The sequence below is a fragment of the Jaculus jaculus genome, chromosome 5 (genome assembly GCF_020740685.1).
Source record: "Jaculus jaculus isolate mJacJac1 chromosome 5, mJacJac1.mat.Y.cur, whole genome shotgun sequence".
Classification (NCBI taxonomy): Eukaryota; Metazoa; Chordata; class Mammalia; order Rodentia; family Dipodidae; genus Jaculus; species Jaculus jaculus.
In genome coordinates this window covers 72169549-72194427 of record NC_059106.1, presented here as the reverse complement: position 1 = coordinate 72194427, position 24879 = coordinate 72169549, and the positions used below count along the sequence as shown (strand labels likewise).

The window sequence follows — 24879 nt, the reverse complement described above, 5'->3', positions numbered from 1 at the left end:
GATGGTCAGAGGATATTGTCAGGAGAGACAGCAGGCGAGAAGCCTCAGGGCACGCTGGATGGCTGCAGGATGACAGGGTCACTTTGGTTGAGCTGAGGACAGAATTCTCAGCCACTGGTTGTCATTCAAACATAGAGGTTGAAAGATAAAGGTAAGGACAGACATAAATTAAGGGCTAGGATAGATTTTTTTGTTTGTTTATTGTTTTTCAAGGTAGGGTCTCTCTCTAGCCTAGGCTGACTTAGAATTTACTCTGTAGCCCCAGGCTGGCCTTAAACTCATGGTTATCCCCCTACCCAGCCTCTCAAGTGCTGGGGACTAAAGGCATGTGCCCGTGAGGATGGGACTCAGGGCCTTGCATATGCCAAGAAAGCACTGTGCCACTGAGCTGTGCACCCCTTCCAGCTGACTTGGTTTTAAATCTGGGATGTAATGCTACTAGTGTCATTCTGGGAGAGTTACTGACCTTCTATGAGCTTGATTCCTCATCTATAAAAATAGGAACAATCAGCTCCCAGGACATGGGATTGTCGTGGTGATTCAATGATGTAATGAAGCTGATTAAAAAAAAAAAAAAGATGAAGCCATAGCCTATGCACATCCAAGATGAAGATTTTTTCTGCTCTATTTTTTTTTCAAGGTAGGGTCTCATCTAGGCCAGGCTGACCTGAAATTTACTATGTAGTCTTAGAGTGGCCTGGAACTACATCTGCCTCCCGAGTGCTGGAATTAAAGGTATGCGCCACCCATCAGGCTTGCTCTGGTTGTTTTTTTTTTTTTTTTAGGGAGGATCTCACTCTAGCCTAGGCTGACCTGGAACTCACTCTGTAGCTCCAGGCTGGCCTCAAACTCACAAGGGATCCTTCTACCTCTGTCCCTCAAGTGCTGGAATCAAAGGCTTGTGTCACCATGCCTGGCTGATTATTATTCTTGACAGATGATACATGGGCTGACTGGATTCTCATTTGTTCATTCTAAGACACGCCACTGTGGGTCTAGTACATACTAGACTATGACAAAAGCTGGAGTGGTGGACTCAGACCACATGGCATTCAACATACAGCCAGCTCAAAGAATGATTTAAAAGTAGAGCCTCAGTCTGGAGAGATGGCTTAGTGGTTAAAGCACTTACCTGAGAAGCCCAAGGACCCAGGTTTGAGTCCCTAGGACCTACATAAGCCATATGCATAAAGTGGCATGTGTCTGGAGTTCGTTTACAGTGGGTAGAGTCCCTGGCACACCCATTCTTTCTCTATCTGCCTCTCCCTCTCTCTCTCATAAATAAATAAATAAAATATTTAAAAAAAAAACACAGAAACTCAGCTGGGCATGGTGGCCCACACCTCTAATCCCAGCACTTGGAAGGCAGAGGTAGGAGGACTGCCATGAGTTCGAGGCCAGCCTGAGAATACATAGTGAGTTCCAGGCCAGCCTGGGCTAGAGTGAGACTCTACCTCAAAAACAAACAAACAAACAAACAAACAAACAGAGCTTAATCTTTTGAGGATTGTGCCATAGTTTTCTTGGTCTTCCCCCCTTCTAGTCAGCAGATGTTTATTCTCAGAAAGGACAAGGATGCTTGTTTTCATACTATGGTACAAATGACTGTTAATCTCTCAAAGCAGGAACCTGTAAATGATGCTCCTATAAAGCTGCCTCCCACCCTGAAGGGCTGTTCCTATGTGTAGAAAGCATGAACCTTCAAGGCAGAAGGTCCAGAGAAATCAAGCTAAATCCTCTTGGCTCACAGAGAGAAATGAGGTCAGGAAGAAGTGAGCTATGCGTGACAGAAGACTCACCAAGGACACTCATCTGCTGCGTGGCTGGGTGAGGAGCAGAAAGTGGCTCTCCCTGACTACTGTATTTGTGTACCGTGTTCTGACTGCATTGCTCCCTGTGTCCTGGAGAAATACCGAAGCAGGACAAGAAATGCCTCTGGTCTTCAAAAAGCCTACAGCGTGAAAAAGATTAAGTGGAAAGGACATGGGGGAGGGGAGACAAAAGAAGTAGGGGAGGGGATTATGATCAAAATACATTATGTATGAAAGTTGTCAGTACAAGTTTTTCTTTTTCTTGTTTTGGTTTTTTGAGGTCTCACTCTAGCTCAGGCTGACCTGGAATTCCCTATGTAGTCTCAGGGCGGCCTCGAACTCACAGTGATCCTCTTACCTCTGCCCTTTTTGTTTTTTCTTCAAGGCAGGGTCTGACTCTACTCCAGGCTGACCTGGCACTCACTCCCAGGCTGGCCTTGAACTCACAGGGATCTTCCTACCTCTGCCTCCTGAGTGCTGGGATTAAAGTCATGTGTCACCACATATGGCTCAAAGTTGTTTATTTTTAAAACCTACAGTCAGGAAGGGGGCATGAGCATTTATAGTAGATCCAGCTCTTAGTCTCACTGATTTGAAATACAACCTTCATTGTGTAGTAAGTTCTCTAATGCTTTCAAGACTGTTCTATCCTTGTGCCTTCTTGATCCATTATTCTCTTCCTCCCTCTCCCTTTCTCTTTCTGTTTACCTTCCTTCCTTTCTTCCTTTCTTCTCTTCCTCCCTCCCTCCCTTCCTTCTTTCTTTCCTGGTTTTCCAAGAGGAAAGGGTCTTGCTCTAGCCCAGGCTGACCTGGAACTCACTATATAGTCTCAGGCTGCCCTCAAATTCACAGTGGTCCTCCTACTTTAGCATCCCAAATGCTGGGATTAAAGGCGTGCGCCACCACACCTGGCTTTACCATGCTATTTTATTTCTGGCATTTTCAAACACAATTTGCTTTTGTTGGTCCCCACCTCCTATCCCCTCTCTCTCTTCCCTCCACACCCCCCATGTTTTTCTTCCTTCTGTTTACATGTCACAACACCATGCCATTCCCCCCCGAGGTAGGGTCTCTCTCTAGCTCAGGCTGACCGGAAACCGAGCACGACCTTGAACGTCTTACTCTCTTGTTCCTTCCTCTGGAGTGCTGGGATGACAAGAATGCACATCATACCTGTTTTCTGCAGTGCTGGGGATTGAACCAGAGGTTTCCTATAAGCTAGTCAAGCACTCTACCAACAGAACTGCAACCCCGCCCCAGATGAACTTCTTTATTTTAGAGAGAGAGAGAAAGAGAGAGACAGAGAGCTAGCGAGAGAGAGAGAATGAACTGGCCCACCAGGGCCTCAGCCACTTTATGGAACTCCAGGTGCTTGCGCCACCTAGTGGGCATGTGCGGTCTTGCACTTGCCTCACCTTTGTCTGGCTTATTGGGATCTGGAGAGCCGAACATGGGTCCTTAGGCTTTGCAGTCAAACCGCTGAACCGCTAAGCCATCTCTCCAGTCTCCAGATAAATTTCTGAATTAGCTTCTATATAGCCAGCTGTTGAATCTTCTTGAGTATTCTTGTGTGCCAGGGCCTAAGAACTCTGAGGATCCATGCTCTTAAGTCCTTGTCCTTGGGGCTCACAAACCAGCTGAGACATTTCACCAGACAAGATATGGAAAGGAACAACAGAAATCCCAGCATCGGGTGGCAAGAGTCAAACCTGAGTGAGGAGTCCAGATGGACGCTAGTGCTGGGAGTTCCATCGTCCCTCAGGCCATGGAAGGCTCGGCGGAGAGGGGAGACTGCACTAGACTTTGGTGAATGGGCAGGAATTTGACAGGATGGAAGAAAAATGACGAGTTGAGGAAGACAGAAAGCTTCTTGGAGAAGACACTTTCCACCTGAGGGCCCAAAGTTGGCCCAGATTCTGAGGGCGAAGGAGGGAAACATCCCCCAGAGCCAGGAACGCCACAAAAAAAAAAAAAAGCCTCTCTGAATACATTTGAACTGGGGTTTGAGTTGGAGTCAGAGGTAATGAAATAGAATCTTATTTAAAAAATAATACAGGGAAATAGTATTTGACTAGAGTTTCAAGGGAGAAGAGAGTATTTCACCGGGCTATGAGGGAGGCGCTATTCACTTCAACCAGAAAAGTCGGAAAAGCTTTTCTCAAGGGCCACTCTCTCCAACACCTAAGGTTCCAAAAAAAAAAAAAATCTACAGGAAGGATCCCACGGTCTAGGACTCGAAGGTGGATGCCGCGTGGGTTCCGATTTCCCTGCATGGGTACCCCCCTCCCGCCCCCGTTGCCCCCGAGACCCTTCAGCCAGGAAGACAGCTGGGCTCAGGTTTGCGGAGCCGGACCCCATCAGAGCTGAATGCTTTATGTCCGAATCGTCCAATGGGCTGGCGGTACCCGGTTGCCAGGGCTACGGAGCAAGCGGAGGTGGGGCGGGGCTTCCGGGGGCGGGGCTCGGGCGGGGCTTATATAAGCGAGAGACGGGCGGAAGGCGGGGCGTGGGGGTCGGAGGCTGCGGGGCGCAGGCCGCGGGGCCGGGCCGGGGGCAGCGAGCGAGCGAGCGGGCGGGCGGAGGCGCGGAGGATCCCATTCACTCGCTGGGGAGACCTATGGGCCGAAGCCGTGTAAATGCGTTTTAAGGCGAGTGCAGGGATGTGGGTTTGTTGGGGGGACGTCCCCATCACCCGGGGTGTGTGTGTATGGCGGGGAAGCGGGCGTCCTCGGCTACCCTGCTGACCTGCTCCGGGGTCCCGGGTACCCTCTTTGCTTCTTCTCAGCAGGGGCCTCGGCTCCGCAACTGCCACTCCTCCTCGGGGTGTTGCACAAGTTTCGAGGTCACCGGCGATCCCCCCTAGCAGCGCGCCTGGCTCTGGCCCCCCGCGAAGGAGGACGGGGCTTGGTAAGCGGGCTTGGGGAAGGGTACGTGGGACTTCCTCACGGGACTGTCCACGCGTCACGCGGACCACAGCCTTGTCTTTGGGGTTTCCCTGGGGCAGTCTGTGGACCCCAGTCACTATGTGGCGCTCTACCCTACCCCATGCACGTGTAAAATTCTAGCCGCACCAGCCGTTTACAGACGGGGAAACTGAGGCTGCGAGAGTACCCTAAGTCACACTTTAGCGAAGCTCCTTTGATTTGGCTACCAGAGCACTCCCCGGTGGACGTGGTTAGGACTGGGGGCATGCTGGTGACTTCCCCACCCAAGTTACTCAGATCTGCCCCTGTGCCCTTTCGTTTCCATCCAACCCAAAGTTTCAGAACTGGAAAGGAGTTACAAATAAATCCATTTTACAGACGGGGCCAACTGAGGCTCTGGCAGGCACATCACCCTTCCCAATGAGGCTCAGCTCCCCAAGCTTGTTCGGGGGTTGGAGCACGACCGGACAAAGAACCTTGACCTGGGGAGGTGAAGGTGACGGGTGCAGCAGTACCTGTCCCCAGCTGTCCTTTCCATCGCTTTCCCCCTCTCCCCCCCGCCCCCCAGTGTGTTGCATACTTTCTAAGGCGGTGGCCCAAGCAGCCAGCGGCTCCAAGGCAGTGAGTGGCTCCATCCAGCCTGTGGGCTCTTCCTGCTCGGCATGGCTGGCTACCTGAGTGAATCGGACTTTGTGATGGTGGAGGAGGGTTTCAGCACCCGCGACCTGCTGGAGGAGCTCACTCTGGGGACCTCACAGGTCACCACGGTGAGGGGCTGGGAATGGGGGCGGTGGGTCCCCTGTCCCCTGTCCCCTGCTCTGGAACAAGGCCCTCATTCTCTCACTTTCTTAGTACTTGCAACAGCCCACCTGGTTGTATCTCCATTTCCTAGTCTTTCCATCAAATCTGCCCCTCCACTGTTCCCCGCTTTGAGGAAGCAGCACCCCTGGCATTTCTTCCTCCCTCTCCCTTACCACATCCAGGCATCACCCGGCTCTGTGAGGTATGTCTCCTTAGCTTCCAGGGAGCTCACAGCCAATCTCACTTTGCAGTTCCATCCAGATCTCTGTCAGGCTGGATGATCTATTTTGTCCCACCTCCTGCAACTGCATTATAGCCCCCCTCAAAATTAGAATTCCATGACAGCTCCCCATTGCCACAGGATCATGTCACCCCCACAGCCCCATTTTGGGCTTTATATTCCATAGTCTGCTTTGCTCCATCCAGCTGAACTGCTGTGTTCATAGGTCCCAATGATGCAATGTGTCTATTTTCCATTCCTTTGTTGGGCTGTGCCCTCTGCAAGGAACGTCCTAGCCTCTCACCCCTGGACCCATTTCTAGTGTTGCTCTTTCCTGACTGCCCCAGGCAGGTTTTGTAATTCCTTTCTCCTTGACTACCAATAACACATTTTTGTAGAAACTCCCATGTAGTAGTTATTGAAGGTATTTTTAATCTCTTGAGGGTTCTTTTTCTAACTGATCCAAGCCTCTCCTGGTCTTCTTTGTCTCTTAATAGCATATCTGTGCTTCAAGTGAACATCAGTAAAAAATGTTGCATGGAAAGGAAACTGAGTCCCAGGGAAGGTTGAAGTAATATGGTCTTATCCCACAGCCTCATCACAGCCTATCTGTGATGACGTGAAGTAGGCGTGGCTTGCAGGACTAGTTGGATGAGGACCCACAGATGAAGGGCAGTGGGCCACAGCCTCTGCCTTTGAGGGACTGACCCTTTCCTGAAGCAGACAGATGTACATACAGTTCTGCTTTGGAAGGGAGTTCCCCGTGCAGTGGCAGCATTAAAAGCTGAGGGGTTTGGGGGAGGCATTTGCTCTGAAGAAAGGTACATTTGTATCTACTTGAAAGGAAACTGGGATTTTGCCAAGACCAGCAGAGGGCATAGTGGAGGTGGGAGGAGCCATCAGATGGTTGGCTTGGGGGAGGGGGGGCGGGGAGCGTGTGACCTGAGCTGGTCACACAGTCTTGAATTCCAGGCCTTCTGTCCTGGAGGCAGGATAGCGTGAGGGCCAGATTTGGTAGCTCTAGGCAGGTCCTCGGAGGGACTGTGGCCAGCGTGCCCTGGAGGGAGCTGGGTGGAGTCTCTCATCCCTTCTCTTGCTATACAGGGTGAGGTCGCCGCCTTCTTCGTGGCTGACCTGGGTGCTGTAGTGAGGAAGCATTTCTGCTTTCTGAAGTGCCTGCCCAGAGTCCGGCCCTTTTACGCTGTCAAGTGTAACCGCAGCCTGGGAGTGCTGAAGGTCCTGGCGGAGCTGGGGCTGGGCTTCAGCTGTGCCAGCAAGGTGAGCCCCTCTGCCCTCACCACGCACGCCGCCTTGAAGCCCACCGAGTGTGGCCCTGCTGGTGCTAGTGGACCCTGGGGAACATGACTCACTCACCTGTGCTAGGCAGCTGCCTTCTGGGGAGGCCACCCACTCAGGAGGAGGAGGCTCCAGGGAGGTGGGAGGAAGAAGCAAGCATGGAATTTGTCAGCCCTGAAGTTCCAAATTGGACCTTGTTTGTCTTTGGAGTAGATGGGCTACTTTTTTTTTTTTTTTTTAATGGGTGGGGGAGTGCTTCTTTTTTATTTTTATTATTTACTTTAATTTTTTAGGTAGTTTGGGCTCGCCTCAAATTCATTGTGTAGCTGAGGCTGGCCTTGAACTGATTCTTCTACCTGTCTCTCCCAAGCTTGGGTTTTAGATGCTTGCTATTTTTCTCTTTGGAAAAAAATAAAAAAAAATCCAGGTTAGGGGTGTGGCTCAGTTGGTAGAGTGCTTGCCTAATATCTTTGAGACTTTGGGTTCAACCTCAGGACCTCATAAAACCACATGTGGTGGTAACATAACTGTAATCTCCGTTCAAGGTCGTCCTTGGCTCCACAGCAAATTCAAGGCCAGTCTGGGCTATAAGAGACCCTTTCTCAAAACAAACCATATTTCTGTTTTTACTATTTCTTGTGTCTTTTATTTAAAAATTCTAAAAATGGTAGAAAATTTAAAATGTCTTGACCTAGAGCTATCTGGAGTTCTAATTTAAACAAAACAAAGGCTGGAGAGATGGCTCAGTGGTTAAAGGCACTTGCTTATAAAGCCTGACACCTGATGGCCCAGGTTCAATTCCCCAGTGCCCTCATAAAGCCAGATGCACAAAGTGGCACATGTGTCTGGTGCTCATTTGCAGTGGCAGGAGGCCCTGATGCACCTATACTCACTCTATTTCTCTCAAATAAATATATTTAAAAACAAAACAAAAACACTCATACTGTTGGTTTTATTTTATTTAATTCCTTTATAATCTTGATGTGCATATTTCTTTATTTAATTTCTTTGAGAGAGATAGAGAAAGAGAGAGAGAGAATGGGCACACCAGGGCCTCCAGCCACTGCAAATGAACTCCAGACGCATGCGCCACCTTGTGTATCTGGCTTACATGGGTCCTGGGGAATTGAACCAGGGTCCTTTGGCTTTTTCAGGCAAACACCTTAACCACTAAGCCATCTCTCCAGTCCTTTATGTGCATTTTCTTAACTAATCTTTTTGGAGTTTTGTTGCTGTTGTTGCCTAATCTGTGTTTTTATAACACATTTTTATTTATAAGCAGAGAGAGCGAATAGAGAGAAGCCAGGTGTGGTGGTGCATGCCTATAACTCTAGCACTCAAAAGGCAGAGGTAGGAAGATCATCACGAGATCGAAGCTACCTGAGATTAGGTCAGTCTGGGCTAGAGCAAGACCCTACCTCAAAAAACAAAACAAACAGTAGAGATAGGGAGAGAGAGTCAGGGAGGAATTGGTACACCAGGGTCTCTTGCTGCTGCAAATAAACTCCAGATGCCTGCTTTTCTTTGTGTATGTGTCTTTACGTGGGTATTGGGGAACTGAACTTGGGACATCAGGCTTTGCAAGCAAGTGCCTTTGTCTGTTGAATCATCACTTCAGCCCCTATTCTTTCTTTTTAATTTATTTTAATTTTTATTTATTTATTTGAGAGAAGGAGGCAGAGAGAAAGGGAGAGAATGGGTGTGCCAGGGCTTCCAGCCACTGCAAACAAACTCCAGAAGTGTGTGCTACCTTGTGCATCTGGCTTATGTTGGTCTAGGCATTTGAACCAGGGTCCTTTGGCTTTTTATTTTTAGGCTAAGCCATCTCTCCAGTCCTTTTTTTTTTTTTTTTTTTTTAAGAAAGAGGCTGATAGAGAAAGAGAGAATGGGCACGCCAGGGGTCAGGGCCTCTAGCCACTGCAAAGAAACTCCAGACACATGTGCCACCTTGTACATCTGGCTTATGTGGATCCTGGGGAATTGAACCTGGCTCCTTTAGCTTTGTAGTCAAGCACCTTAACTGCTAAGCCATCTCTCTAGCCCCTGTTCTGTCTTTCTGGCAGCAGCTTGGCTGGGTTGCACTGGTAACACATCACTGGGCAAGATAGACTGCCATTCTTGAGTAGGGTGTGTAGTTCATCTGCTTTCATTCTGCTCTTACTAGATAAACAACCTTTAAGCTTGAGCATATCTCATTTATTTATTTATTCAGCAACTATTTATTGTGGGACCAAATACCATTCTAGGTGGGAATTTTGCTATGAGCAAAACAAAGTCAAACCAAATCCAAACAGCCCTTTCTTCATGGAACTTGCTTTCTAAAAAGTAAATAAAATCAAAGCTGGGCGTGGTGGCGCACGCCTTTAATCCCAGCACTCGGGAGGCAGAGGTAGGAGGATTGCCATGAGTTCAAGGCCACCCTGAGACTCCACAGTGAATTCCAGGTCAGTATGGGCCAGTGTGAGACCCTACCTCAAAAAACCAAAAAAAAAAAATACATATATATATATACATATATATATATATATATATGTATGTATGTATGTATGTATGTATGTATGTGATACCATAAGGCCTGGCTCAGTTGGCAAAGTGCTTGCCATGCAAGTATGATGCTGGCTGGCTTGTCTGTCATGTACCTGTCATCTATTCCCTTCACCTATTCCCTATCATCTATCACCCATCTATCTATCATCCATCCATCCATTTCTCAGTCAGTCATCTACTTGCCTATTTACTATGTATCTCTGGTGTGTGTTCATGTATAGGTGTGCATGTGCCATGGTGTGCTTGTGATAGTCTCAGAACAACTATTAGGTGTCACTCCTCACATTCACCTCATTTTTAAAAAATTTTATTTATTTATTATATTTTCATTAACAACTTCCATGATTGTAAACAATATCCCATGGTAATGTCTTTCCTCCCCTAGCTCCCCCTTTGAAACTTTACTCTCTATCATATCCCCTTCCCCTCTCAATCCGTCTCTCTTTTACTTTGATGTCATGATTTTTTCCTCCTATTGTGATGGTCTTGTGTAGGTAGTGTCAGGCACTGTGAGGTCATGGATATCCAGGCCATTTTGTGTCTGGGGGAGCCCCTTTTAAGGAGTCCTACCCTTCCTTTGGCTCTTATATTCTTTCTGCCACCTCTTCCGTAATGGACCCTGAGCCTTGGAAAGTGTGATAGAGATACTGCAGTGCTGAGCACTCCTCTGTCACTTCTTCCCAGCACCATGATGCCTTCTGAGTCATCCCAAGGTCACTGCCATCTGAAAAGAGGAGGCTCTCTACCAAAAGTGAGAGTAGCATTAATATATGGGTTTGAATATTAAGAGAAGTGCTTACTGGGCAGTTTGATGAGCATAGTATATACATTTAGCCAGACAGCAGCAGATGTTATACCTCTAGGGCTCATGACTACCTCTGTTTTAGGTTTTCAGTATCAGGGATGTATTCCCTCCCATGGAGCGGGCCTCCAGTCCAATTATAGGGCAGATGGTTTCCACCATGACAGATGTGCCACTGTTGTACCCGTTGGCTCATTTGGCCTGGCTGGCCAAATATAAGGCTTGCAATGTCCACTGTTGCAGCTCATCCTTTTTTAAAGCTGTGTGTTTTATTCTGTATTATTTATTTGCAAGCAGAGGAAGAGAGAGAGACAGAATGGATACACTAGGACCCCTTGCCACTGCAAATGAAACTCTAGACACATACACCACTTTGTGAATCTGGCTTTATGTGGGTACTGGGCTTTTGAACCTGGGATGTTAGGCTTTGCAAGAAAATGCCTTTAACTGCTGAGCCATCTTTCCAGCCCTGCTGTCACTTTTTAAAAATTTTATTTATTTATTATTTGACAGAGAAAGAGGGAGAGAGGGAGAGATAATGGGCATGCTAGGGCCTCCAGCTACTGCAAACAAACTCCAGATGCATGTGCCCCCTTGTGCATCTGGATATTGTGGGTCCTGGGGAATCAAACCTGGGCCCTTTGGCTTTACAAGCAAACACCTTAACTGTTAAGCCATCCCTCCAGCCCCCGCCATCACTGTTTTGATAGTGATGGTAGTTCTGTGGAGAATCCCTTTTCAACCCTGATTGGCAATGTGACTACATGTTGCCAGGAGAGTCCTAAAAAGGATTCTTGGAGGAGAATCCTAGCCTAGGCAGGACCCCCAGGCTGGAGTGAGTCCAGGGGAAGAGGGGTGGCATGTCAGAAGAGCATGTTAACCTTTGTCAGGGACTGAATGTCACAGCTCCTTTGTTCTGTGTGGTTGATGCGTCTCTTCCTCGTGCCTTGTTTTGTGTACTTTGTTTCATGCATTTCTTCATGGAGCCCTGTGAGATACATAGGAGAGACCCTGCAGATCCAAGATATTGCCTTCCCTGAGCCCCCTGTAGCATGGTGGGACTCCCCATGAGGGTGAGCAGGGACACAGTTCTTTGGTCTCCCTGGGCTGGAGTGGAGGAGAATCAGCAAACTGCACTGACTTTGTTTGGCATGTGTGTGGTGTGCATGGTGTACTATGTGTGTTTGTATGGGTGTGAGCACACGTATACACGTGTGTGCTCATGGAGGCTGGAGGTTAACATTGGGTGTCTTCCTTTGTATTTTATTGATACAGGGTCTCTCACTTGGGCCCAGATTTTGCCAATCCAGCAACTTGTCCCAGGGATCTGCACCTCCCAAGCACCTGAGATTCCCAGTGGCCCTCACACTGACCCAGCGTTTATGTGGGTCGTGCTGACCCATATGCCAGTCCTCATCTCCCCAGCCCTGGAATCCCACCGACTCAAATCCTTTGCTTCTGGAAACCCAGAGGTCAGCTGCTTGACCCTTTAGCCTACAAAGGACAGAGCTGTGAGGGACAAAGGCATAGAAAGACGTTGATGATGGGAATGTGAGAAGCATCTACTATTTGCTGAGCATATCTGCTGTGCCAGGCTCTTTGCCAGGCATTTTCAGCACATGATCTCATTCGATTCTCACAACAGACTTGTGAGGTCATTGACTTACCGGGATCTGACACCAGCCTTGAGAAGACATATAAGGAAATGAGTCACAGAGATTGGGTGACTTGCCTGGGGTCATGCCCTGGGAAGTGACAGTTTAAGCCTAGCAATATACTCTCAGCCTCTATTGGTGGTGTCTTTCCCAAGGTCCTTGGAGTGGGTTGGCAGGACTGGCATGTGACCAGTGATGAATGTCTTCTTGTTTTGGTGGGATCACATAGATTCTTTGGTGCATCACACAGAAATGGCTCCTGGACTTAAAATGCATGCTGGGAGAGCTCTTTACCACTGAGGAATATCAATAGTCCCTTGGCTTGCAAGGGCTTTTTTTTTTTTTTTTTTTGAGGTAGGGTTTCACTCTAGCCCAGGCTGACCTGGAATTCACTATGTAGTCTTAGGGTGGCCTCGAACTCATGGTGATCTTCCTACCTCTGCCTCCAGAGTGCTGGGATTAAAGGTGTGTGCCACTACGCCTGGAAAGTTTTTTTTTTTTTCTTTTAAGGCCAAGGCTGCACTCTTCTGGTTCGTTATAGTGGGTAGCTGTGTATGTGACTGTAGTGGGATTGACTAAGGACCTGGTATGAGCCCGGGCTGGATGTACAGGTACTCACTGGACAGACTGCTAGGCCAGGGGCATGGGTCCTCGCTCACACAGCAGCTCTGGTCTGCTCTCCCCAAGGAGCTTGTATCATTACTCCTGTCTCCATACCTTGCCCTTTTGTGGTTGGCTGTCTTCCCTTCCTTTATTCTTTTGCATGTGAAGTATGTGTGTGTTGCATGTATATGTACAGATGCACCCTCAGGCACACAGAGGCCAGAGGAGGATGTCAGGGGTCCTTATTCTGTCACTCATCCACGTGTTTACTTAGACAGTCTCTCTCTGAACACAGAGCTGTGTTTTCTGGTCTCTGCGCCCTGCAGGACTGGGGTTACAGATCTGATGGCATGCCTAGCTGTTTGTGTGGGTTCTGGGAAGTGGAACTTAGGTGTCTCAGGCCCTCACGCTTGTGGCAAGCACATAACCACTGAGCCATCTCCCTGGCTATCTTCCTTTCTTTAAAAGCCTTGCCTGGATAACACATCCTCCTCCAGCCCACTCCCTTGCTGCCTCCTCGTAGCTGAACTCAGTAGAGTTATTTGTCTTTGCCCATCTGTGCTTGGCTACTGCTTCCAGGCCTCCAATTTCACCGTCCCAAAGAACTGTCTTCACCTTATTTTTTTTAGACTGGGTGGACTTAGAGCACACTGACTCTACTAAAATAAGGGCCATGAAGCCATTGGGGTTATGCTGTCTCCACCTCCCCAGCACTAGCATTACAGAGACACGCCACCTCCCTGGCTTTCATGTGGATGCTGGGGTTCCAGACTCAGGTCCTCATGCTTGCACAGCAAGCATTTTACCCACTGAGCCACCTCCTCAGCCCACTGTTAAATAACTTAAAAAAAAAAAAAAACACCAAAGAACCAAGAACCAAGTTATCCAGTGATCCCAAAGATCCAGTATATACTTTGTTATTAATTTTAATTTTTTATTGACAGCTTCCGTAATTAGACAACAAACCATGATAATTCCCTCCCCCTACTTTCCCTTTGCAACTCCATTCTCCTTCATATCCCCTTCCCTCTCTGTCTTAATTTTAATTAAAATATTTTTATTTATTTATTTGTAAGCAAAGATAGATAGAAAGGGGGGAGGGAAGAAAATGGGCACACTAGGGCCTCCAGCTGCTGCAAATGAACTCCAGATGTATGTACCACCTTGTACATGTGGCTTTATGTGGGTACTGGTGAATCAAACTCTGGTCATTAGCATTTGCAGACAAGTGCCCTAACTGTTGAACAATCTCTCCAGCCCTAATTTTAACTTTTTTTTTTTTTTGAGACAGAGTCTTACTCTAGCCCAGGCTGGCCTGGAACTTAAAGAAATCCCCTTACCTCAGTCTCTTGAGTGCTGGGATTACATGCCCCTGGCTCCCAATGAGCATTTTATTTTTAATTTTTTTAATTTTAATTTTCTTTGAAGTAGGGTCTCACTCTAGCCCAGGCTGACCTGGAATTCAATATGTAGTCTCAGGGAAGCCTTGAACTCACAGCGATCTTCTTTCCTCTGCCTCCCGAGTGCTGAGATTGAAGGTGTACACCACTATGTCTGGCAAGCATTTTATGTTAAAATATTTTATTTATTTTTTATTTATTTGACAGAGAAAGAGGGAGGGGGAAGAAAGAGAGAGAGAGAATGAATGAATGAATGAGAATGGGCAGGCCAGGGCCTCCAGCCACTTCAAACAAACTCCAAATGCGTGCTCCCCCTTGTGCATCTGGCTAATGTGGGTCCTGGGGAATCAAACCTGGGTCCTTTAGCTTTGCAGGCAGATGCCTTAACTGCTAAGCCATCTTTCCAGCCAAAGCATTTTATTTTAAACAATTGTGAAGGCTGGGCATAGTATTTTAGTAATCTCAGAACTCAGGAGGCTGAGGCAAGAAGATTGCTTTGAGTTAAGGCCAGCCTGGGCTATATAGTGAGGCCTTGTCTCAAAACAGTAACAAAACACAAAATCCCCAAGCTCTTCCCCAACCAATAATTGTGAATATTCAGGTAATATATTGATTCATTCATCCAAAGGGAAAGTCGGGTGTGAGCTTTATGTCTGCATTACTGATCACCATTAGGGGTTTGGTGGGTAGTGCATGTGAAAATGCACAAGTGATCCACAGACAGTCGGCACATTATCTTGTCACTTTGTAATGAAATATAGAGATACTCACGTTGTTTCATAGCTTTAAGTTAAACAGGCTTTGGAAATCTTTCCTTGTTGAATCATTTGGACCTGACTCTCCTTACTATTCAACATTTTCAACAACTCCATTTTATTTATTTATTTATTTTTGAGCAAGAGAGAGAGAGAGAGAGAGAGAGAGAGAGAGAGAGAGAGAGAGTGTTGAGTGAGAAAGAGGCAGATAGAGAGAGAATGGGTGCTCCAGGGTCTCCAGCAGCTGCTGCTGAACTCTAGATGCATGCACCACCTTGTGCACTGGCTTACATAGGTCCTGGGGAGTCAAACCTGGGTCCTTTGGCTTTGCAGGTAAGTGCCTTAACTGCTAAGCTGTCTCTCCAGCCCGTCTCATATATATATAAATTAAAGTTATTTAACAGTGGGCTGAGGAGGTGGCTCAATGGGTAAAATGCTTGCTGTGCAAGCATGAGGACCTGAGTCTGGAACCCCAGCATCCACATGAAAGCCAGGGAGGTGGCGTGTCTCTGTAATGCTAGTGCTGGGGAGGTGGAGACAGCATAACCCCAATGGCTTCATGGCCCTTATTTTAGTAGAGTCAGTGTGCTCTAAGCCCACCCAGTCTGAAAAAACAAGGTGAAGCACAACCGAGGAGACACCCAGTGACCTCAGGTCTTCACATGTGTGTGCACATGGACAGGTGTACCCTTACACATGTGCACTTGCATACACACACATGTACACAAAAAATATGATTCATCAGTAACATAAACTCCTAGCTTTAAAGACTTCCAAAGCACAGAGAGGGAACTCTGCTCCAGACCTACCCACACCCTCCCAGGCACTCGTGGTGGCTGGGCAGGTCTTGATCATGGCCCTACCCTCATCCCTCTGCTGCGATCCTGCAATCCTCTGTATTCTGCCTTAAGCACTCTCTTCTCTTAGGGAATTTTATTTCCTCCTCTCTTTTTAAACTCTGTCCATTCACCATTGCCTCCCATGTTTGAGTCTCCAATGCAGACACATCTACATTTAGCCAGCTGGCTTGACTTACGCTCACTCTCAGCCTGGGGCCCTCCTCCCCACATCCATTATCCCATCTGCCAGCCTGCCTCCTGAGCACATCTTCCCCCCTTTCTCCAGTGGCTCTGGCATCCTTCCCAGGGTGCTTGTGACAGACATGTCCCAGTCTCCCCTAATCCCCTCAGGCCCTTCCGCAAGTGGCCAGAATAGACATTTAGATTTTGTACTTAAAATACAGACCTGTCCCTCCCCCTGCCTCTTTCAAATAAATCAAAATAAAATATTTTTAACTGTTTTAAAAAAATAAAGGGCTGGAGAGATGACTTAGTGGTTAAGGCAATTGCCTGCAAGGCCAAAGGACCTAGGTTCGATTCCCCAGGACCCATGTAAGCCAGATGCACAAGATACACAGATACACGTGTCTGGAGGTCATTTCCAGCAGCTGGGCCCTGATGCACCCATTCTTTCTCTCTCTCTCTCTCTGCCTCTTTCAAATAAATAAAAATAAAATATTTTTAAAAGTGTTTAAAAAATACAGACCTGTCTATTTCCCTCCTCTTCTCTCCTCCCTCCCCATCTCCATCCTTGCCTTCATTTTGGAGACAAGATCATGTTATAGCCTAAGCTGGCCTTTCTGTTTGTTTGTTTGTTTTTTCGAGGTAGGGTCTTGCTCTAGCCCAGGCTGACCTGGAATTCACTTTATAGTCTCAGGGTGGCCTCGAACTCATGATGATTCTCTTACCTTTGTCTCCCAAGTGCTGGGATTAAAGACGTGTGCCACCACACCCGGCACTAAGTTGGCTTTGAATTGACAACCCTTCTGCCTCAGCTTCCATAATGCTGGTGTTACAGATGTGCATTGCCCACACCTGGCTGTCATTTCTCCTCTTAAAACAGCTGTAGCTCTTTCTATCATACGCAGAGAATGGTATAATTCCACATGCAGCCTCTTGGTTCCTCGGTGGCTCTGTGCACCTCTGCTTTCTCTTTCCCTTCATCTCCTTAAAGCCCTCACCATGCCCAGGTCACCCTGGCATTCCCCGTCCTTGGTTCTACCAAGCACCTTCTGGCAAGCCATTCCCTCTGCTGGAAACAATCTTCCCTCTTGGCCTGCCTGAGGTCAGAGGGCTCTGCTTACACCCTGACCCTCAAAGAGGCTGTCTGGTATGTGTCCACACCCAGGTCTGCCGGCCCCTCACTCTCTTTCTCTAGCATGCTGTGCTTTTTCATTACACCTTTCCACCACTGCCCATTCACCCATTATGGTGTCCATTGGTCACTGCCTTTCTTCCCAGCAGCCTGAAAGCTTCATTCACCACTCATTTTCATCAACACCTGTCCCAGAGCCTGGCAACTCAGCAGATGGTCAGGAGGTACCTGTCAGTGCAGGCCGAAGGCTGGCAGCTAAGGCCTCACTGTTTCATTTTAAGCTGTATGACTTTGAATTAGTCATATAACCTCTCTGAGCCTCTATTTCCCTCCCTATAAGACTGTTATGAAAATTAAATGAGACTGCATATAAAACTAATATAATGGCTGACCTATCCCAGAGTGATAACATTTATTATTTAAATTTTTTTTTCATATTTATTTTGACTTATTTATTTATTTATTTATTTTTGGTTTTCTGAGATAGGATCTCACTCTAATTCAGACTGACCTGGAATTCACTCTGTAGTCTCAGGGTGGCCTCGGACTCATGGAGAGCCTCCTGCCTCTGCCTCCCAAGTAATGGGATTAAAGGCACATACCACCACACCTAGCTATTTATTTATTTATTTTAAAATATTTTTATTTATTTATTTATTTATTTTTGGTTTTTTGAGGTAAGGTCTCACTTGAGCTCAGGCTGACCTGGAATTAACTATGTAGTCTCAGGGTGGCCTCAAACTCATGGTGATCCTCCTACTTCTGCCTCCCAAATGCTGGGATTAAAGGCGTGTGCTATCACACCCAGCCATTTTTATTTGTTTGTTTATTTGAGAGAGAGAGAGAGAGAGAAAGGCAAATAGAAAATGGGCACACCAGGGCCTCCAGCTGCTGCAAAAAAACTCCAGATGCATGTGCCACCTTGTATATCAGATTACATGGATCCTGGGGAGTCTAACCTGGGTCCTTTGGGTTTGTAGGCAAGTGCCTTAACCACCAAGCCATTTCTCAGCCCTATTTAAATATTTTTCTAAAATTTAACTTAATTTAATTTTAGAGAGACACATAGAGAGAGAATTGACATGCTGGGACCTCAGCCACTGTAACTGAACTCTAGATACTTGTGCCACCTAGTGGGCATGCATGTGAAACCTTGTACTTGCTTCACCTTTTCAAAAAATATGTATTTAATTTATTTATTTATTTGAGAGAGAAAAAGACGTAGAGAGAGAATGGGCATGCCAAGGCCTCCAGCCACTGCAAATGCACTCCAGACACATGTGCCACCTTGTGCATCTGGCTTACGTGGGTTCTGGGGAATTGAACCGGGGTCCTTTGACCTTGCAGGCAAACACCTTAACTGCTAAGCCATCTTCTCCAGCCCTTGCCTCAACGTTGTGCATCTAGCTAATGTGGGATCTGGAGAGTTGAATATTGGTCCTTAGGCTTTGCAGGCAAGTGCCTTAACTGCTAAACCCTCTCTCCAGCCCCTATTTAAGTATTTCTCATTTTTTTTTCAAAAATTTTTATGTTTATTTGTATTTATTTATTTGAGAGTGACAGACAGAGAGAGAAAAAGGCAGTTAGAGAGAGAGAATGAGCGTGCCAGGGCATCCAGCCTCTGCAAACGAACTCCAGACGTGTGTACCCTCTTGTGCATCTGGCTAATGTGGGTCCTGGGGAATCAAGCCTCGAACCAGGGTCCTTAGGCTTCACAGGCAAGTGCTTAACTGCTAAGCCATCTCTCCAGCCCTATTTAAATATTTCTAATCACTACCCTACCCACTGGCCTCCTTGAGCTCTGCCTGGAGGAGCATGGCCTAGAGCTTGAGTTTATCCGTTGTTCTCTTGTGGGGGATGTTGGCCCTTGGACCTCAGAATCTGTTCTCCTCCCTCTCCGCCCAGACTCAGGCTATCTGTCCAGGCAAAGCTCCCCAGAGCAATCCTCATTTCTCACCTGGGTTCCTGCCTACTCAGGGGCCTGGGCACATGGGGCCTGGCTTGCAAAGTCTGGCTTATGCCAAGCACCCTATATTGCTCTTGACCTTGTCAGCCTTGGGGCTAGGCACTCCTTGGAGAGGGCCTTGTAGCTTTACAGTAGAGTAAGCCTACGTTTGTCTCACCTGTGGCTCCCGTGGGACTGTTCCCCTGGTGAGAGGAAGCTGCCCAAAGAGGATTGGTAGAGTCCTTCCAAGAATCATGAGGTGACCTAAACATGCTGAGGAAGATTTTCCTCTGATCCTTGTCTCATAATACACTGAGTGATAACTGCTGTCTTAGATCATGGCTTTCTGACATCTCCCACTCAAAGAGGACCCCCAGTGGGTGCCTCATGTGAGGTGAATTCAACATACATAGTCTTGTCATTGGACACTAGGTGCTAGAGCATACACCAGTGTTCAGTGTTATGTCCTGCAAGCCACATCCTGAAGGGCCCTTCAGGAGTTCTCACTGGGCCAGAAGGACACTGGCTGAGACCAGAAAATCACTGCTGCTAGGGTTGAGCCTTCCTTGGCCTCCTGGGAGCTTGCTTTTGAGAAGCAGCAAGCCTATTGAATCAGGCTTTTGTGTGTGTGTGTGTTTTGTCTAGGACATGTTAAAATATTTTTTGTAGAATAGACCTGAATGGACTCCTGTAAGTACTGAATGACACAGTGACTCTAAGACAGGGTCAGCAGTGGTTAATCCAGCCCACTCCCCCTGATTTCATAAAACTTTATCAGCTCACAGCCATGTTCATTTATGCATCCTCTGTGGCTGTTTGTTGCCACAGTAACAGTTGGGTAGTTGTGACAAAGACCGAATGGCTTACAAAACCTAAAAGAGTGATTTAGGACTTTTATAAAAAATGTTGCCAAACACCCAGTGTGGTGGCACATGCCTTTAATCCCATCACTTGGGAGGCAGAGGTATGAGGAGTTTGAGGCCAGCCTGAGACTACCTAGTGAATTCCAGGTCTCGAGTGAGACCCTACCTTAAGAAACAAAAGCAACAACAAACTTTTGCCTGGCATTTGATAGAAAACATCTCATTTAGGCCTTGAATTTGTCAAGTGCTCAGTGAACACGGCTGCTCTCGCCACCTCACGCCATCGTGACCAGCCGTGTCATGACTGCAGCAATCACAGAAGCCATGTTCAGCAAAGCTGAGAAGAGCTGGGTGTGGGTAGAGCACGTGCTTAGCAGGTACAAGGTCCTGGCTTCCATCCTCAGTGCTGCAAAAATCCAAACCAGTAATCAAAACCAAATAACAAGGAGGTGAGGTAAAGGTGGCCTCGAGGAAAGGCTGAGTGGACTTTCCCGGCACAGTGCACTGCACAGCACAAACCTTTGGCCTGGGTGATTGGTGTCCAGTCCCCTGTACCCACATAAAGCTAGATGCACAAAGTGGCACCTGTGTCTGGAGTTCGTTTGCACTGGATAGCAGCCCTGGAATGTGCACACATAGACCCACCAAGGTCTCTTGTCACTGCAAACAAATGCCCATCCTGTTTTACGTGGGTGGCTGGGGGTTAAGCCAGGCTGACAGGCTTTGTAAGAAAGTGACTTTAACTGCTTAACCATCTCCCCAGTCTCTCTCTTTCTTTTTTTCTGTGGTAAGAACACCTATAATCTTGTCTCTTAGTAATTTCAAAGCGTCCAGTACATGGATATTCACCATGGTCACCTTGATGCCCAATATATCTCTGTTTTAAAAATTATTATTTTAAAGCTGGGCATGGTGGCACATGCCTTTAATCCCAACACTTGGGAGGCAGAGGTAGGAGGATCGCCGTGACTTTGAGGCCACCCTGAGACTACATAGTGAATTCCAGGTCAGCCTGAGCTAGAGTGAGACCCTACCTTGAAAACAAACACAAAAAAATATTTTATTTTATTTTAATTATTGACAACTTCAATAATTATAGACAATAAACCATGATAATTCCCTTCCCCCTCACTTTCCCCTTCACAACTCCACTATCCATCATAGCCCCTCCCCCACTCAATCAGTCTCTCTCTTTAAAAAAATATTTTATTTTTAAATTTTTTATTTGAGACACAGAGAGAGAGGGAGAGAGAGAAAAAAGAGAGAGAATGGGTGCACCAGAGCCTCTAGCCACTGAAAATGAACTCAGATGCATGTGCCACCTTGTGCGTCTGGCTCACGTGGGACCTGGAGAATTGAACCTGGGTCCTTAGGCTTTGCAGGCAAACACCTTAACCACTAAGCCAGCTCTCCAACTCCAGTCTCTCTTTTATTTTGATGTCATCATCTTTTCCTCCTATTATAATGGTCTTGTGTAGATCGTGCGAGACACTGCAAGGTCATGGATAGCCAAGCCATTTTGTCTGGAGGAGTGTATTATAAGGCGCCCTACCCATCCTTTGGCTCTTATTCTTTCTGCCACCTCTTCCGCAATGGACCCTGAGCCTTGGAAGGTGTGATAGAGATATTTTAGTGTGAACACTCTTCCATCACTTCTTCTCAGCACCAGGGCGCCTTTTGGGTCATCTTAGAGGTCACCGCCAACTGAAAAAAGAAGCTTCTCTAACCAAAAGTGAGAGTAGCATAATAAATGGGTCTGAACATTAAGAGAAGTGCTTACTGGGCAGTTTGGTGAGCATAACATATGCATTTAGCCAGACACCAGCAGGTATTACATCCCTAGGGCTCATGACTTCCCTGTCATAGGTTTTCAGTATCAGGCATGAAGATCTCTTGAACTTCCTCCTAAGTGGGACTGTGACTCCTTTGACCACATCACTCCGGAGCTCCCTTCCTCCTCAGTCTCTGGCAGCTCCCAGTTTACTCTCTACTTCTTTTGAGTTTGACTTGTAGACTCCACCTAGGAGTTCCTGGACTGTTTTTCTCCCCATGCTTGATTTATTTCACTTAACATAATTTCCTCTGACTTCTGTGTCACAAATGACAAGATTTCCTTCTTTTTAAAGGTTAAGCAGTATTACATTATGTATAGTACTGTGTTTCTTTATCCATCAACAAAAAGGTTGATTTCATGCTGTCGCTATTGTGAATAATGCTGCAATGAGCGTGGGAGTGTGGCTACCACTTTGACATACACATTGTAATTCCTTTGGATATCTACCTAGTGATTCCTGGATCACATTAGTTCTGTTAATTATTATTATTTTTTTAACTAAACAACATCTCATGTAGCCCAGGCAGGCTTTAAATTCACTAGGTAGTCAACACTGTTTTTGAATTCAAGATCTTTCTGTCTCCATCTCCCAAGTGCTAGGATTACAGGTATATGCCACCATACCTGGCTTCTGTTTATTTTATTTATTTATTTTTTTTTTTTTTTGAGGTATGGTTTTGCTCTAGCCCAGACCTACCTGGAATTCACCATGTAGTCTCAGGGTAGCCTCAAACTCATGGCAATCCTCCCACCTCTGCCTACTAAATGGTGTTTTTTTGTTTTTTGAGGTAGGGTCTTACACTGGCCCAGGCTGACCTGGAATTCACTATGTAGTCTCAGGGTGGCCTCTAACTCACAGTAATCCTCCTACCTCTGCCTCCAGAGTGCTGGGATTAAAGGTGTGTGCCACCATGCCCAGCTTTTTTATGTGAGAGAATTGGTGGGTCTGGGCCTCCATCCATTGCCATTGAGCTCCAGATGTGTGTGTCATCTTGTGTGCATGTGTGACCTTGTGTGCTTGTGTGACCTTGTGTGTTTGGCTTATGGGGGACCTGGAGAATTGAACATGGGTCCTTAGGCTTCACAGGCAAGTGCCTTAACCTCTAAGCCATCACTCCAGCTCCTGGCTTCTGTTTTTATTTTTTATTGAGAAGTTTAATATATAAACACATTGAAAATTGGTCATATTGCCATCATGTCTTTACTTTTTGTTGTTGTTGTTGTTGTTTTCTCAAGGTAGGGTCTCACTCTAGCCCAGACTGACCTGGGATTCACTATGGAGTCTCAGGGTGGCCTCGAACTCACGCGATCCTCCCACCTCTGCCTCCTGAGTGCTGGGATTTAAGGCGTGCACCACCACGCCCGGCTATGTCTTTACTTTTATGTCCCCTCTCCCCACTCCCATATTTTTCTAAGAAATATTCTTTGAACATTCAAGTCTGCCAGAAAAATGTGTCAGAAGCCTGTTGTCAGTGCTACCATGACTCTGTAGTGTCTTGGAAAATGTACCCTTTCCTAATGACACGTAATTGTTAGAATAAATATATTGATTTTGTTAGGATGAGATGCTTTACTGCCAGGAAGTTACTTTAAATGTGCAAATTTATCCTTTGATGCGAATAAGGCCCCCCACCCCCAGGATTTGGGTGCCATCAGAGACTGATGAGTCAGCATAAAGTCCTGATTGTTGTGTATCTGCTGGTTTTGCATGTATATTAGTCAGGGTTCTCTAGAGGACCAGAACTGATAGAATGAATTGTATTAAAGGGGGAATTGATTGGATTAGCTCACCAGTCCAACAATAGCAGTCTGCAGTCCTGAGAGTCAAGCAGCTCAGTCCATGGGGCTGGAGGCCTCAGCAATTCCAACCCAGTGCTGAAGACCTGGAGGCTTCCTGGAGAGCTGCTGGTCTCAGCCCATGTTGAAAGGCTGAGGAAGCTTGGTTCCAATGCCCATAAAGGATAGATGCAGGGCAGTGCTAGTGAAGGCATTCACCAGCATGCAGTACAAGCAGAGCAGCGGGGCAGGAGGAAGGGACGCCTCTCTCTCCCAGCTTCCTGACATAAAGCCCCCTCCTGGAGGCCTGCCCACTGCAGGGGGGGGGAAGGGCTCACTCTGGGGAAAGGACTTCCTCCTTCAGTCAGTCCTTCCTGGAAGCAACCAGGGAGAGCCAGTCAAGAGGAATGTCTGTGAATTCCTAATCAGATCAAGTGACAACAGAACTTAACCACCACGGCATGTGTACATGTATGTGCTTTACATGCATATCCATACGTGTGTGGTGTGTGTATGCCCACGTGCATGTGGCGATCAGTGGTTGGCATTGGCCATCTTCTTCAGTTGCTCTCTACCTTATTTTCTTTGAGGCAGGGTCTTTCACGGAACCCAGAGCTTACCAACTCAGCTATACTAGCTAGTCGGTAAACCCCAGGGGGTCTTGCCTCCCCAGCACTGGGATCACAGATGTGCACCTCCACATTCTGCATTTTCACATGGGTTCTGGGGATCTGAACTCAGGCCCTTCTGCTTGTGCACAGCAAGTGCTCTCTCAACTCACTGAGCCACCTCTGCAACCCCTGTCACTGCTGTCTCAAAGGGCTGGCCCACTTATTTGCATGTGTCCCTGCGTAGCAATGATTTTGCCCCTCACCTGTGCCCTGGAGCCTCTTCACCACCCCCTTTGGAACCCTACAGGCAGAGATGGAATTGGTCCAGCATATTGGTGTCCCTGCCAGTAAGATCATCTGTGCCAACCCCTGTAAGCAAATCGCACAGATCAAGTACGCTGCCAAGCATGGGGTACGGCTGCTGAGCTTCGACAACACGGTGGAGCTGGAAAAAGTGGTCAAGAGCCACCCCAGTGCCAAGTAAGCCAAGCACCTCCCACATGGGGGGAGGGTGGGGAGGTGGGGGGAAGGCCTGACCTTGGATCCGCCTCGGTTGAGGTTGAGGTTGGACTCCTGGCCTGCACTCGGACCGGGGCCTGACCAGAATCAAAAGTGAAGTCATTAAAGCTCAATGGTTTATGAAGGTCAAAGCTGCTGCTTGAGAAAGGAGGTGATGTTTGAAATGGACCTTGAGGAAGGACTAGAATTAGGGGAGGGCATACGTAGTGAACAGCAGAAGTAAATGTGTAGGTGTCAGAAATAGCGTGGAGCATTTGAGGGATGAGCAGAAATGTGGCATGGCTAGAACGTGCCGTGTGCAACGTTGGAAGGGCACAGTGGTCATGGGGCAGGGGTCTGATGCAAATGGATTCTGGAAGGAGT

General features: G+C 47.3%; 1 protein-coding gene across 6 annotated transcripts in view; it reads left to right on the top strand.

The window, feature by feature from the left end:
- Azin2 (antizyme inhibitor 2) overlaps positions 1 to 24879 on the top strand; it is a 51840-nt gene that overhangs the window by 7535 nt on the left and 19426 nt on the right. The window contains 5 exon segments of one of the 6 annotated variants that reach the window (NM_001294178.1): positions 4302 to 4459; positions 4597 to 4718; positions 5304 to 5502; positions 6861 to 7034; positions 24305 to 24477. In NM_001294178.1, the coding sequence (NP_001281107.1) occupies positions 5398 to 5502; positions 6861 to 7034; positions 24305 to 24477 (452 nt within the window). In that variant the 5' untranslated portion in view covers positions 4302 to 4459; positions 4597 to 4718; positions 5304 to 5397. 6 annotated transcript variants of the gene reach the window in all.